At 42.4% G+C, this 14,875-nt stretch overlaps 1 protein-coding gene across 8 annotated transcripts; it reads left to right on the top strand.

The window, feature by feature from the left end:
* The first annotated feature begins 464 nt into the window (after nucleotides 1-464).
* LOC123443548 (AP-1 complex subunit gamma-2-like) lies at nucleotides 465-6,157 on the top strand. 8 transcript variants are annotated; one of them, XM_045119971.1, is made up of 10 exons: nucleotides 488-796; nucleotides 1,742-2,517; nucleotides 2,572-2,584; nucleotides 2,763-2,797; nucleotides 3,576-3,665; nucleotides 4,411-4,574; nucleotides 4,647-4,701; nucleotides 4,900-4,975; nucleotides 5,094-5,184; nucleotides 5,956-6,157. In XM_045119971.1, exons 2-8 carry the CDS (start codon nucleotides 2,497-2,499, stop codon nucleotides 4,927-4,929), a joined length of 408 nt encoding a protein of 135 aa, XP_044975906.1. In that variant the 5' UTR covers nucleotides 488-796; nucleotides 1,742-2,496; the 3' UTR covers nucleotides 4,930-4,975; nucleotides 5,094-5,184; nucleotides 5,956-6,157. The 8 variants fall into 8 exon arrangements, with proteins under 8 accessions (XP_044975904.1, XP_044975906.1, XP_044975899.1 ...); XM_045119967.1 differs by lacking the exon at nucleotides 2,763-2,797 and having other exon boundaries at nucleotides 516-796; nucleotides 1,742-1,862; nucleotides 2,252-2,494; XM_045119964.1 differs by lacking the exon at nucleotides 2,763-2,797 and having other exon boundaries at nucleotides 1,742-2,494.
* Nucleotides 6,158-14,875: the final 8,718 nt, after the last annotated feature.

The raw sequence follows: 14,875 nt of genomic DNA, 5'->3' as shown, positions 1-14,875 counted from the left end.
GGGGGGTCACGTGGGACCCACAAGCCTGCCAGGCATGGCCAGGGGGGTGCCCACGCCTCCTGGGCTAGTGGCCCACTGGTGCATCCACTACTAGGAAAAGGGCTATAGATAATATAAACACTAATAGCGCACCAGACAAGTGGTGCGCCACTACTATATAGCAGTGGCGCACCATGTGGAGGTGCACCATTAGTGTGATGGACACTAATGGCGCACCACACACACGGTGCGCCACTACTAACAAACTATTTTTTTCCAAAAGTACTAATGGCGCATCGGGGCAGAGTGGGCCATTACTAGTTTAACTAGTAATGGCGCACCACTCACCTAGTGCGCCACTACTATTAATTTTTTTTGCAAAACTACTAATGGCGCACCAGCTGGTGGTGCGCCATTAGTAATAATGGCGCACCAGCTGGTGGTGCGCCATTAGTAGTTTTGCAAACCCTCGTCCAATCCGCCGAATCCCGCGACCTAGGTAGTCATCCGCCCTAGTTCTTCCCCTCTGCAGCCGCCCCTGTCGCCGTGCCGTCCAGCCCCTCCTCCGGACCCGCAGCCACCCTACCCTCCCTCCGCAGCCAGGGTGTCCCGGCGTCGCCCTCGCCCTGACTCCCCTCCGGCCGGCCCCGGCGACCGGACGAGGAAGCCCGGCAGCGCCGCCAGCGGAGGGTTCATTGTCGTCGCCCCTACCCGGAGCAGAGAGCGAAGAGCGAAGAGAGGAGGGACCGCTCGCTCGCTCGTCGCCTCATCGTTGGTGGTGGTGGCTCCGCCTTCCCTCTCCCTCCGCGTCGCCCAGGTCGAGCTCCTCCTCCTCCCCTATCCCTCCATCCCTCATTCCCGAGCATGTATGCCGTCGTCTCTAGGTCTCGGCCGCCTGGCGTGCTCCGGAACATGTAGGATTTCCTAGGGGCCTTCCGGGGAGCCGGTTCGATTTCGCTCCTACGTCCCCTGCCGCGGTCCCAGCGGCGTCGTCCCGTCGTGACCCGGCCCGTGTTCCCCGGCTCGGGTTTCTGGACGGGATTGTTGGGTCTGGCTGGGTCGCCGTGAGTTCCGCTAGCCCTGCTAGGGTTTCTCCCGTGGGAGTTTTGACCCGCATTCTGCGCCGTGGAGCGCCTGGAGCAAAGTCCCTTTCCTTCTGTGCGGATTGCAGGTGGTTTCCTCGCCGGGTTTGGTTTTTTCCTGTCCTGTTCACGAGTTTTACAGCAACTCTGGGTGTCGGCGGCGACTTCATCCTATTCCTTTCCTGTTCGTCGTGTCGGCTGCCAAGTCCCGTGACACTTCCTGCCGTCTTACAGTTTCACTTGCTTGCGTATGTATACCTAGTGCCGTGGTGCGTGTATTAAGCTAGTGAGTCACTTTTGTCTGCAAGAATCTGCAAGGAATGTTACTGAAGTCGTTCTTGTTGTACGAATTTCCATTCATCTCTTGTTAGGTTCACGGGGTGGGGAATATGTTCGGTCCTGGAGCGATTAAACAACGTCAATGTGCGTTTACATTACTAGATAGATGCCCCCTGTTTGTTGGGTGACAGATGAGTTCGTTTGTTTATTTTAGCTGTAATTGCCAATGGATTTGGCACATCGGTGTTGTTATTACTTCTTTTCCTTCATTCATAGTGACATTTTCATGCCTTAAATCGATCCGATTACTCACATGGGTGATGCGCTCTCTCCGCAATTGTCGCTGTATTGCTCAGTTAGGTAGGACTTATCATTTGACAATGATGTTATATGACGTACAGGTGTTAGCTGATAAAATAGAAGGGGAAAGGCGCTACCATGGGCATTTCATCCAAGTGGATCAAATCACTTGTTGCGATAAAAAAGCATGGAAAAGATCAGACTGGTGAAAGCAGCAGAGAAGTAAGTCAAAGGGCGGCATTCGCAGTTTTCTTTCGAGCCAGCTTCCCCCCTTTCCTTTACTCGGCCTCAACGCGCTAGTAGGAAACCAACTGCTCATTATCGACCTCGAAAGATGAACTATGGGACACAAACATACTACCAGTTGATCCCAACATCTTATAAGTTGATAACCACAGCTAGGGAAATAACCAACTCCTGGAAAAGACATGAAATCAAAGCGGTAGCCTCATTATCCAGCAACCCCGTAAAAAAGGACATATTCTCTATGGTTGGATATTGTGATGGTGAATGGTTTGTGTCTATTTGCTCATGTTGTTTCCTGCTTGTTCCTTTGTGAGCATTAAAAAATATATTTCAATTGGATTTGACTTGTCCTGTCCAAACGCGAGGTGCTGGCCAACTACCCGGAGGGCACCACCGCGCTGCGGGAGCTCATCCAGAACACCGATGACACAGGGGCCTCGCGGGTCCTCCTCTGCCTTGACCGCCGCGCCCACGGCTCCTACTCGCTGCTCGGCCCGGCGCTCGCGCAATGGCAGGGCCCCGCCCTGCTCGCCCACAATGACGCCGCCTTCACCGACAACGACTTCGCCAGCATCTCCCGCATCGGCGGCAGCAAGAAGGCCTCCTAGGCATGGAAGACCGGCCGCTTCGGGTATGTTCTCTACCTACGCTATCCTATTTAACTTTTACAAAATTTTCATTGCAGAACTGCATCGAAGGTCTGGTCATCCTTACAAAATATTTCATTGCAGAACTGCATCGAAGGTATGGTCCGGATACATAGAGATGTCTCCAATAGTTCATATGCTCCTGAGTATGATGTTGCTGGCATTTTGGATCCTTTCTTGCATATTCGAGTTCTTAAACTTATGCATATCTTGGGTCAAGGCGACGCAGATTGCAGTGACTATATGAATGACATTCTTGCTCAGGTGATTGCTTAATAAGTTAGTGTATGTCTTTGTTTCCGCATGCACATGCACAATGCTGTCACTTATTGTTGTCCGTGCAAAGTATGATGATTTGGTCAATTCCTCTTGCCCAAGTTATTTATTAATTCAAGTTTTATATGGTTTCTTAATCTGTATTGACAATGGTTAACCATTTATACTGTTTAAGAGGATATACAACATCAGTAAGTTAAGTGATCTTACGGAACCATTTTACAATGTGGGAAAACATATATTTTAACTGTGCAAATCACAAAAGTGGAAAGCATCAGATAAAAATATCTGCTTGAAAGTGCAACAAATCATGACAATTGGCAAAGCCTCGAGAGAGTAAGTAAGAGCACCAGATTGAGGAAAGAAACTGGACAGGCGTAGAACATATAGTCATGAACTTCTAGATTCGAGCAACTTAGCAGCCCGAGATGAAAGGAAAACCTTGATGAATTTTATTGTTACATCACACAAGCAATTGAACCCATCAATTCGAAACACAATGGGAGCACGTAATACATGGCTCAAGAACCAAGCTAAAAATCTCACAGCAAATCTGCAGTGTATTCTGACATATCTCTTGTTGACCTTCTTCCAATCAAGGGATATGCTTATAATATTTTATTTATTGTTGACAATATAAGGTTATTTTTCTATTTATTTTCATCTTGATTGCTCTGTTTTTTTTAATACTTACATCAATACAAATGTTCATCCATCTGCTCTATTTGGGGTAAATTTCACTGTTAATCTATTTTTTTTCTTTCAGATATGTTGCTCTGAACATACTTATGACGGCATTATAGTAGATACACAAGCAGTACAGAGGCACAGGGTGTCAATATTGGAGTGTGTAAAGGTAACAATAAGTATAAATCTGTCCGATATGCTGAGTATTCGTCTTCTACTGGGTTTGGGGACCAATGTATGTTCAGTATCAGAATAAGGATTCTTGGTAATTCCTCACCCTCCGGAGGCCCACACTTGTGAAAAAATCAATATTTTAGTACAGTCCACCCAGAAAAAAGAGAAAATCAGTTTTAACGTTACTTTATCTTCTTTAATGTCTGTATTTCTTTCATCATCTCTCTCCCCCCTCTGAATTTTGTGGAATCAAAACATGTCCCCATACAAGAATTGCCAGAAATGCGGGGTTTATTCCTTATCTTCGAGTGTGGTTGTGTTGTAAATAACTTTCCCCAATGCTTGGCATATTTAGTCTAACATCTTATCAGGAATCTCATATTTCCCTGCTCCCTTGGAATAGATAGTTTGCTACTTGCTAAAGGTTGATTCATATTGTCTAGGCCTCTGCTGGCATAGTCATGTTTGGATACTGCTGCTCTTTCACAACAATATTTAATTCAAGGTTTTAGACTTTACTCATATATAAGTAACTCTAACCTTGTTGTATAGTAATCCAGTGTTGTAATCTTTCAGGCCGTAATTAACATTTCCGTTTATTAATTTTGGAACCTTAGTTCTGCTATTTTGGAACGGTATTTCTGGAACATATTGTCTAGGCCTCTGCTGGCATAGTCAGGCTCTAATCTATTCAGTATTACTAATGATGTAACATTTTGAATCACGTGTGCGCCTTTCAGGATGCCGATGCCCCCATTCGCAAAAGGGCCCTAGAACTTGTTTATTTGTTGGTCAATGATACTAATGTAAAGCTACTGACCAAAAAGCTTGTCGACTACTTGAAAGTAGCTAATCCAGACTTCAAAGAAGATCTCAGAGCCAAGATATGCTCTATGGCTGAAAAGTTGGTATTTCTCTTTTTTAGGGGGTTTCCTGTTGATGTATGACACGTTTAACAAGGTTGCATCTCTAATAGGTTTTCTCAAGAAAAGTTATGGTATCTTGATCAGATGTTCAAGGTTTTATCCCTGGTAAGTGTCACTCTGTACTGCCTATTTTCGAGCTGATTATTTGAAGTTATTTATCTAACGACCAAAACAGTTGTTTAGCTATGTGAATTGTTTTTTTCCACCTGATAATCCATAATTATGAGTTTTCCTAGCAAGTATTGCACATTTTCTCTTGAACATTCTCAAATTTGATAATCTTGTTACTTCTAAATTATTCAGAGTTGGCATATGCTGAAAGAAACACTTTGAGAAGAAGACAAATTATACTCTGGTTACTAACACTGACATTTCGTTGGTAAGCCTTATGGAATCTTGTTCTAAGCACTAAGTTTACAAGAATATTTCGAGGTCCTCTGAGTTGCTTATTTACTTAGTTAACTTAAGTTCTTCGTTTCCTGATTCCTTTTCTGAAGGAAGAGATTTTGTTCTCGGTGATTGGGCATAGTGATTTTGATGCATCGCCTGATCTCATTCTCACACAGGATATCAATGGGGTGAATGCCGGTAGGAGAAACTTGCACATTGTTCATTTTTACTTTAGGTTTGTCCAAATCATTTGCCAAGCAAAGAAATGGCAATTTTTGTGATATATCACGCTCATTAACACTGAATATTTGTTCACCTGCTACTGTATCTTGAGAATACGCATATGATAGCTTAGTATGACTCATTTGGTGGTTGATGAAAATCATATACTGGTCAGATTGTAGGAGGTTTGTGATTAGTTGTGCCATTCACTTTTGGAAATAGAACTGAGAGATGAAACGCATCTTTCGCGAATTAAAACTGAATGTGCAAGTTTTTGTTGAAGCAACAACAAAGTTTAAGTTCTGACTTTGTAGATAAAAAATAATTGCCAACTAAAAAACTTTCCTCCCAGATACAAGTGTATCTGGTGGTTGATTAAAATCATCATTATAATCCTGTGATTTTAGAGTACTGTGATTTTGAAAAAAAATACAATGCCAAACTCGGCCGAAGCGATGTCATATGAAATCTGGCTTCCATGGTTTATGCTAAAGGCATCATTTTTCATGTGGTATATACAATTATACACAACTTAATTTATTCTAAAAAATCATATTTCAAAGCTGCCTGATCTCACCACTATCCTTGCTTCTACAAGCTAATCAACTTAATTTCATCTGTCTTTTGTTTTGTATTCTTGTCATTTATTTAGATAGATGTTTTTGTCCTTAATTATGTGGAAGGTCATGATGAATGCACCTACATCTGGTTCCACTTTCTTGACAAATTTGTGAAAAATGTTTTCAGGTACTCAACCTATTGATGCACATGGACATGATGACTCTCTAGCGTTTATGGACCAACCAACCTGTAATCATGGACCTTGTTGTCTTGTAGACCATTTGGTGTTTCGAGTGTTTCGAAGCTTGCACTTTGTGCATGTAGATACAAACTTGTGTGTTCTGGACCATCTGAAGTCTCTCATAGTAACCAATAGTCCTTATCTTTTTGTAACTTGTGTGTTCTAGATGATTGTTAAGATGGTCAAAAGTATGCTTCCTCTAGGTTAATTTGTTTGTCAACTTGCGTTCAATGTATGTGCATGTTTATAAACATATTTTCATTGTGGTGTAATATGTGATTATCTTGAACCTTCTTGTGGGTGTGAGGATAATAATTGAATATTTTTAGAGTTGGTAGTATAACCTGTGGCGCACCATGAGCTATACTAATGGCACACCTAGGAGGCATACTAATGGTGCACCTAGGAGGCATACTAATGGCGCACCTGGGAGGCATATTAATGGCGCACCTGGGAGGCATACTAATGGCGCACCTGGGAGGCATACTATTGGCGCACCATGAGCTATACTAATGGCGCACTGCCTGGTGCGCCATTAGTATACCAGATACTAATGGCGCACCTGTGGTGCGCCATTAATAAAAAATTCTAATGGCATGATGCTAGTGGCGCACATATAGTGTGCCATTAGTAGCCAAAACAGGTGCGCCACTAGCAGGCCTTTTCCTAGTACTGATCCCCCTAACTAGCTTTCTATCTCAGAAATTTTTATAAATTCCATAAAAAATCATACTTGAATTTCAGGGCATTTCAAAAACTTTTATTTTCAGGTCACTTTTCTAAGTGATGGAAAAAGCAGAAAATAGGAAAAATAAAGCTAAATTTATCATTTTGTTCTAAACAACAGAAAGTAAAAGTTGGGAGCAGAAGGTTGTGACTTCTAGATTCATCCATCTCATGGTCATCAAAATAAATCCGTCAATGAGGTTGATCAAGTCTCCTTGACAAACTTTTTTCGAATCACATAAAACCGGAGAATTTTTGAATAATCACTAGGTTACCTCAACGGGGATGTGCATATACCCAACAAGTAAATCATACTTCATCTTGACAATATGTATAGGGCATTCAAAGCTTCCAATAAGAATTGATGAAGATTTTTCAATAGCATTGATGCAATGTACTCGATATTGTTTCTTCAGAAAGTGCACCGTGTGCTCATTACCATTAACATGGAAAGTGACATTCCCTTTGTTGCAATCAATAACAGCCCCTGGAGTGTTCAAAAAGAGTCTTCCAAGGATGACGCCATGGCATCATCCTCGAAAATATCCAAAATAACAAAGTTCGTTAAGATAGTAACATTGGCAACCACAACAGGCATATCCTCGCAAATGCCGATAGGAAAAGCAGTTGATTTGTCGGCATAAAACAGTTCTAACATAATTTCCTTTAATGGAGCAAGGTATACTGGGCTCATGACCCACAAGTATAGGGGATCAATCGTAGTCCTTTCGGTAAGTAAGAGTGTCGAACCCAACGAGGAGCAGAAGGCTCTCATAAATGGATTTCAGCAAGCTAATAATTGCAAGCACTGAAAATAGCGGTAACAAGTGATTGTGTAGCGAGGTGAAACGTAGCAAGCAAAGAGTAACAAGTAACAAGTAGTAGCAACGGTGCAGCAAGTGGCCCAATCCCTTTTGCAGCAAGGGACAAGCCTGAACAAAGTCTTATAGGAGGAAAAACGCTCCCGAGGACACACGGGAATTTCTGTCAATCTAGTTTCATCATGTTCATATGATTCGCGTTCGTTACTTTGATAGTTTGATATTTGGGTGGACCAGCACTTGGGTACTGCCTTTACTTGGACAAGCATCTCACTTATGATTAACCTCTCTCGCAAGCATCCGCAACTACAAAAGAAGAACTAAGAGAAAGTCTAACCATAGCATTAAACTAGTGGATCCAAATCAGCCCCTCACGAAGCAACGCATAAACTGGGTTTAAGCTTCTGTCACTCCAACAACCCATCATCTACTTACTACTTCCCAATGCCTTCCTCTAGGCCCAAATATGGTGAAGTGTTATGTAGTCGACGTTCACATAACACCACTAGAGGAAAAACAACATACAGCATATCAAAATACCGAATGAATATCAAATTCACATGACTATTATTAACATGACTTATCCCATGTCCTTAGGAAAAAATGTAACTACTCACAAAACATAATCATAATCATGATCAGAGGTGTACTGAATAGCATCAAGGATCTGAACATAAACTCTTCCACCAAGTAATCCAACTAGCATCAACTACAAAGAGTAATCAACACTACTAACAACCTTACAAGTACCAATCGGAGTTGCGAGACGAAGATTGGTTACAAGAGATGAACCAGGGATTGGACAGGAGATGGTGCTGATGAAGATGTTGATGAAGATGCCTCCCCTCCGACGAGGAGTGTTGGTGATGAAGATGGCGACGATCTCCCCCTCCAGGAGGGAAGTTTCCACGGCAGGATCGTCCTGCCAGAGCTCTAGATTGGATCTGCTCAAGTTCCGCCTCGTGGCAGCGGAGAAACCATGAAAAAGCTCCCTAATGATTTTTTATGGACCAAGACCCTTCATATAGCAAAAGAGGGGGGCTAGTGGGCTGTTAGGGAGCCCACAAGCCCCCACTCCGCCACCAGGTGGGTGGTGGCAGTGGAAGTGCTTGTGGTGCCCTGGCAGCCCCCCTCCGGTACTTCTTTCACCCAATATTTTTTATATAATCCCAAAACATCCACGTAACTTCTCAGGGCATTTGGAGATGTGCATAATAGTGTACTAGGATTTGCTCCTTTTCCAGTCCAGAATCCCAGCTGCCTGAGTTCTCCCTCTTCAAATAAACCTTGCAAAATAAGAGAGAAAAGGCATAAATATGGTACCACAAGTAATATAACAGCCCAAAAAGCAATAAATATAAACATGAAAGCATGATGCAAAATGGACGTATCAACTCCCCCAAGCTTAGACCTCGCTTGTTCTCAAGCGAAATCCAAGTTCCATAAACATGTCCACATGTTGAGGGATGAAGGTGTCGATAAAACATAATACGGACATGAGGGCATCATGATCACACATAGGACAGCAATACATCATAAAGATTCTTATGGGAAAGTAACAATTCATTCACAAAGCAAAGCATGAAGCAAAACCTTACAGAGAAGTAACCAACAATAGTCCATAGTCATTGAAGCAATTGCAATTTATCACAACATCAGAAAGAGTCAAATAAGAGCTTGTAAGGCAATCTATTTTGTTTTCCACAATTGTTTTGTTTTCCACAATTGTTACAACTCACGTGGTACTCATGGTGTCAAAGTTTTAGCTGGACACAGAGGAAGATAGGGGCTTATAGTTTTGCCTCCCAACCATTTACCTCAAGGGTAAAGTCAACAATAATAAAGCATGAGTGCTCAACTCCAAGTTGATATATGAATATAGAGATTTCCCAAACATGTGACGGTAGCCAAGACAAAGGCAAAAAGGGAATTGGTGAAGATCACCATGACTCTTACAATGGTAAAAAGTAAAGGTACAAGATAGGCCCTTCGCAGAGGGAAGCAGAGGCTGTCATGCGCTTTTGAGGTTCGAATGTGTGTCCTCTTAGTGCGGAGGAACGTCACTTTATATTGCCTCCTGTGATAAAGAACTTTATTATGCAGTCTGTCGCTTTTATGTCTTCCTCATCACAGGTTTGTACAAAGTTTATTTTCCACACACTAATAGATCATACATATTAGAGAGCAATTTTTATTGCTTGCACCGATGACAACTTGCTTGAAGGATCTTATTCAATCCATAGGTAGGTATGGTGGACTCTCATAGCAAAACTGGTTGGAGGTTTATGGATGCACAAGTAGTATCTCTACTTGGTGCGGGAGTTTTGGCTAATATGAGGTGGAAGCAATTGTCACATGCTAAGGGATCTCTAATCATATAACATTGTTTGGAACCAAGCAAACACAATTCATTATGTTGTCTTCCTTGTCCAACATCTACTCCTAAGCATGTAATAGTTTGGTGAGTGCTCACAATCGCAAAAAGTGTCTAACATGATATATTTATATGTGAACCTGTCTTTCCTTATTACTTCTTATTAATTGCAACAATGACTGATGTCTATGTTGATTTATTCTCAACAAGTTTCAATCATCATACGTGTCATAAGTGAAGTTATTACTTTCCATAAGATCGTCTCATGATCTTTCATGCTATCGTTCTTTTCATACTTTTTGATCATGGCACAAAGCAAAGACCTTAACTGAGATACTCTTTATTATATAGCTCGTAAGCTCGAATACATCGTGGGCGAGACAAAAGCAAAAGCCTCAGACTAAAAACTAAAGACTTATTCCTCTAAATGAAGAAATAAAAACTAAAAAGGAAAGAACTAAAACAAAGGTAAAAGCAAAAGATATAAAAGGTGATACGATACCAGGGCAACTCCCCCAAGCTTGGCAGAAGCCAAGGGGATTGCCCATACCAATGCTTACCTGTATTCCTTCGGTGGTGATGGTGGTGTTGTTGGAGCAGTCTTGAGCTTGTCTAATTTCCACTTGAGCAAGAAGTTCTGCTCCCTTAGATCGTCATTTTCTTCCTCAAGTTTCAACACTCCATGGCAAAGTTCCTGCTTACTCTCCTGCAAGAAACGAGAAGGGATAAACAAGGTCTTAGGCTTCTTCCTATGGTCAGGGAGGCTTGACTTCTTGAACTCCACATGGGTGTTTGCAGGTTGAGGTAGAGGAGCCTCCTCTTCATCGGAACTCGTTTGCTCCTTCCCTTTGGGCTTATAGTCCTCTTCCTCATCAGTGGTCCAGCGATATGGTTCCAAGTACCCATAGACCTTGGGGTTAGCAAGGTAGTCAGCCACATAGCTCTCTCCCTCTGAATCTTCAGAAGACATCTTGACCTAGATCTGCGGCAGAACAAGCTCGAAACGAAAACAGAGGAAAACTGCTCGATACGGAGATCAAAACCTTCGGATGAAATATATTGATTTTTTCTGGGCCAGAAGGAGTCCTCCATAAGAAAACAGAGTTCGGGAGGCACACGAGGTGTCCACAAGCTTGCCCTCCGCCACCAGGGGGGTAGGGGCGGTGGCACGGCTTGTGGCCGCCTCGTTCGCTCTCCGGACTGCTATTTATTTTTCTAATTTTCCAAAAATTCGAAAACGGAAGAAATTTCCTATTAGAAAAGTATCGGAGTCCAATTTCTTACCGAAACAGATACATCTTCGTTTTCAAGGTCTGAAACAGGCTGATAAACATCCCTTATGTACTCCTCTGGAGTTATGACATTGATGATATTGGTCTCAACATTTATGGGAGTATCAGAGATGTAATGCTTGATTATTTGCCCATTTACCAGTGATGATCAGCAACTGGTTTAAATTCAGGATCGGTTTTAATCTTGTGCTGACATAGAGTGGGACTAATACCCTTAAAATCATTAAGAGTACATCCCATAGCAGCGCAGTGCTTCCTCAGAGTCCTTAGTAACTTCTTCTCTTCGTGTTCTGAGAGGAGGGCACTAATAATGACAGGATATATCTCCTCATCAAGATAGGCATACTTAAGAGTGTCAGGCAACTATTTAAGCTCGAAAACAGGATCACCCTTTGGTGGGGGAGGATCCCCAAGTAGTTCAATAGGCAGATTATTCTTGAGAATAGGATATTGTTCTAAGACAATTTTATCTATCTCATCTCTCTCCTCCATATGCATATCATTTTCATGCTCAAGCAGATATTGCTCTAAGGGATCCGTAGGAGGTATGACAATAGAGGCAAGAGCAATGATTTCATCCCTACCAGACGACTCTCTATCATTGGGTTGTCTTCCAAACTTGGAGAAGTTAAATTCATGAGACACACCCTCGAAACTTACTATGACAGTCTACTTAATGCAATCAATGTGAGCATTGATAGTGTTGAGAAAGGGTCTACCAAATATGATGGGACAAAAGCTATCTTGTGCATTACCAATAACGAGGAAATCAGTAGGATACTTCGTCTTTCCACACAGGACTTCTACGTCTCTCCCAATTCCCACAGGGCAGATAATGTCTCTATTAGCTAGCGTGATAGTGACATCAATGGGTTCTAACTCAGCAGGTGCAATCTCATCTTTGATTTCATCATATAGAGAACGGGGTATTGCACTAACACTAGCTCCCATATCACATAAACCATGGTAACATTGATCTCCTATCTTAACAGAAACAACGGGCAGGCCAACTACAGGTCCGTGTTTGTCTTTCGCGTGAAGTTTAGCAATTCTAGCGGAGTCCTCACAGAATTTGATAGCATGCCCGTCTACGTATTTGGCTAAGAGATATTTGATAATAGCAACACTAGGCTCAACTCTAATCTCTTCAAGGGGTGCAAGTGGTCTAATGCAACCCCTACGTATCACAGTTGGAGCTTTAGAATAATCCTTTATTCTAGCAGGGTATGGTGGTTTCTTAGTGTAAGCACAAGGAACAACATGATCACTAAAAGCAATGACTTTCTCCTCAACTAGATTGGTTTTGGCTATGTTGCTTTCTATAGGAGGATGATATTTAAACCACTTCTCTTTGGTAAGATCAACATGAGCAGCAAAAGATTCACATAGAGAAGCTACTATCTCACAGTCAAGTCCATACTTAGCGCTAAAATCTCTAGAAGTGTTTGTCTCAACAAAAGATTTAACGGAATCAAACTGGAAATTCATACCTGACTCCTTACCTTCCTCCAGCTCCCTATCTTCAGAGTTGCATTTGACTCTCTCCAATATATTCCATTTGTGATCAATATCCTTCTTCATAAAGGAACCGGTACAAGAAGTGTCGAGCATGGTACGATCTTAATGAGAAAGCCGAGCATAAAAGTTTTGACTGATGATTTCTCTAGAGAGCTCATGATTGGGGCATGAATATAGCATTTATTTAAGCCTCCCCCAAGCTTGAGCTATGCTTTCCCTGTCACGAGGCCAAAAGTTATAAATAAAGTTCCGATCACGATGTACTAAATGCATAGGATAGAACTTTTGATGAAATTCCAATTTCAATCGATTGTAGCCCCATGATCCAGTATCATCACATAGCCTATACCATGTCAACGCCTTATCCTTAAAAGATAAAGGAAAGACTTTCTTCTTTACCTCATCCTCGGGCAAACCTGCAAGCTTAAATAAACCACAAACTTCATCTACATAGATTAGATGCAAGTCTGGATGTGAAGATCCATCTCGTGTGAAAGGATTAGCCAGCAGTTTCTCAAGCATACCCGAAGGAATTTCATAAAAGATATTTTCAGTAGGTACCTCAGGTTGAGGAGCAACTCCTCGTGCTTCCATTTGTGGTGAAGATACCCTGAACAAACTCCTCAAAGGAACAGTTTCCATAGTGACAAGTGACAATAAATTTCAGCACAGTATATAAATGTTTCCTTACCAATTTCCACTTACCAAAGGCGCTTCACTCCCGGCAACGGTGCCAGAAAAGAGTCTTGATGACCCACAAGTATAGGGAATCAATCATAGTCCTTTCGATAAGTAAGAGTGTCGAACCCAACGAGGAGCAGAAGGCTCTGATAAACGGATTTCAGCAAGGTAATAACTGCAAGCACTGAAAGTAGCGGTAACAAGTGATTGTGTAGCAAGGTGAAACATAGCAAGCAAAGAGTAACAAGTAACAAGTACTAGCAACGGTGCAGCAAGTGGCCCAATCCCTTTTGCAGCAAGGGACAAGCCTGAACAAAGTCTTATAGGAGGAACAACGCTCCAGAGGACACACGGGAATTTATGTCATGCTAGTTTCATCATGTTCATATGATTCGCATTCGTTACTTTGATAATTTGATATGTGGGTTGACCTGCACTTGGGTACTGCCCTTACTTGGACAAGCATCCCACTCATGATTAACCTCTCTCGCAAGAATCCGCAACTACAAAAGAAGAATTAAGACAAAGTCTAACCATAGCATTAAACTAGTGGATCCAAATCAGCCCCCCATGAAGCAACGCATAGACTGGGGTTTAAGTGTGTGTCACTCCAGCAACCCATCATCTACTTACTACTTCCCAATGCCTTCCTCTTAGCCCAAATATGGTGAAGTGTTATGTAGTCGACGTTCACATAACACCACTAGAGGAAAAACAACATACAACATATCAAAATACCGAACGAATATCAAATTCACATGACTATTATTAACATGACTTATCCCATGTCCTCAGGAAAAAAGGTAACTACTCACAAAACATAATCATAATCATGATCAGAGGTGTAATGAATAGCATCAAGGATCTGAACATAAACTCTTCCACCAAGTAATCCAACTAGCATCAACTACAAAGAGTAATCAACACTACTAGCAACCTTACAAGTACCAATCGTAGTTGCGAGACGAAGATTGGTTACAAGAGATGAACTAGGGATTAGAGAGGAGATGGTGCTGATGAAGATGTTGATGAAGATGCCTCCCCTCCGATGAGAGGAGTGTTGGTGATGACGATGGCGACGAGCTCCCCCTCTGGGAGGGAAGTTTCCTCGGCAGGATCGTCCTACCGGAGCTCTAGACTGGATCTGCTCAAGTTCTGTCTCGTGGCAGCGGCGAAACCACGAAAAAGCTCCCTAATGATTTTTTCTGGACCAAGACCCTTCATATAGCAAAAGTGGGGGCTAGTGGGCCTTTAGGGAGCCCACAAGCCCCCACTCCGCCACCAGGGGGGTGGTCGCGGTGGCAGGGCTTGTGGTGCCCTTGCAGCCCCCCTCCGATACTTCTTTCACCCAGTATTTTTTATATAATCCCAAAAAAATCCACGTAACTTTTCAGGGCATTTTGAGATGTGCAGAATAGTGTACTAGGATTTGCTCCTTTTCCAGTCCAGAATT

This window comes from Hordeum vulgare, chromosome 3H, assembly GCF_904849725.1.
Source record: "Hordeum vulgare subsp. vulgare chromosome 3H, MorexV3_pseudomolecules_assembly, whole genome shotgun sequence".
Taxonomy (NCBI): Eukaryota; Viridiplantae; Streptophyta; class Magnoliopsida; order Poales; family Poaceae; genus Hordeum; species Hordeum vulgare.
Note: the sequence above shows the minus strand (reverse complement) of the source record. Positions and strands in the feature narration are given on the sequence as shown.

Excerpts from the sequence above, each read along its gene's own strand:
- LOC123443548 (XM_045119966.1), top strand. The coding sequence starts at position 2,151 with ATGGTTTGTGTCTATTTGCTCATGTTGTTTCCTGCTTGTTCCTTTGTG. Across the intron at positions 3,666-4,410 it reads CAATATTGGAGTGTGTAAAG|GATGCCGATGCCCCCATTCG; the intron begins GTAACAATAAGT and ends TGCGCCTTTCAG. Across the intron at positions 4,702-4,899 it reads TGTTCAAGGTTTTATCCCTG|AGTTGGCATATGCTGAAAGA; the intron begins GTAAGTGTCACT and ends TAAATTATTCAG.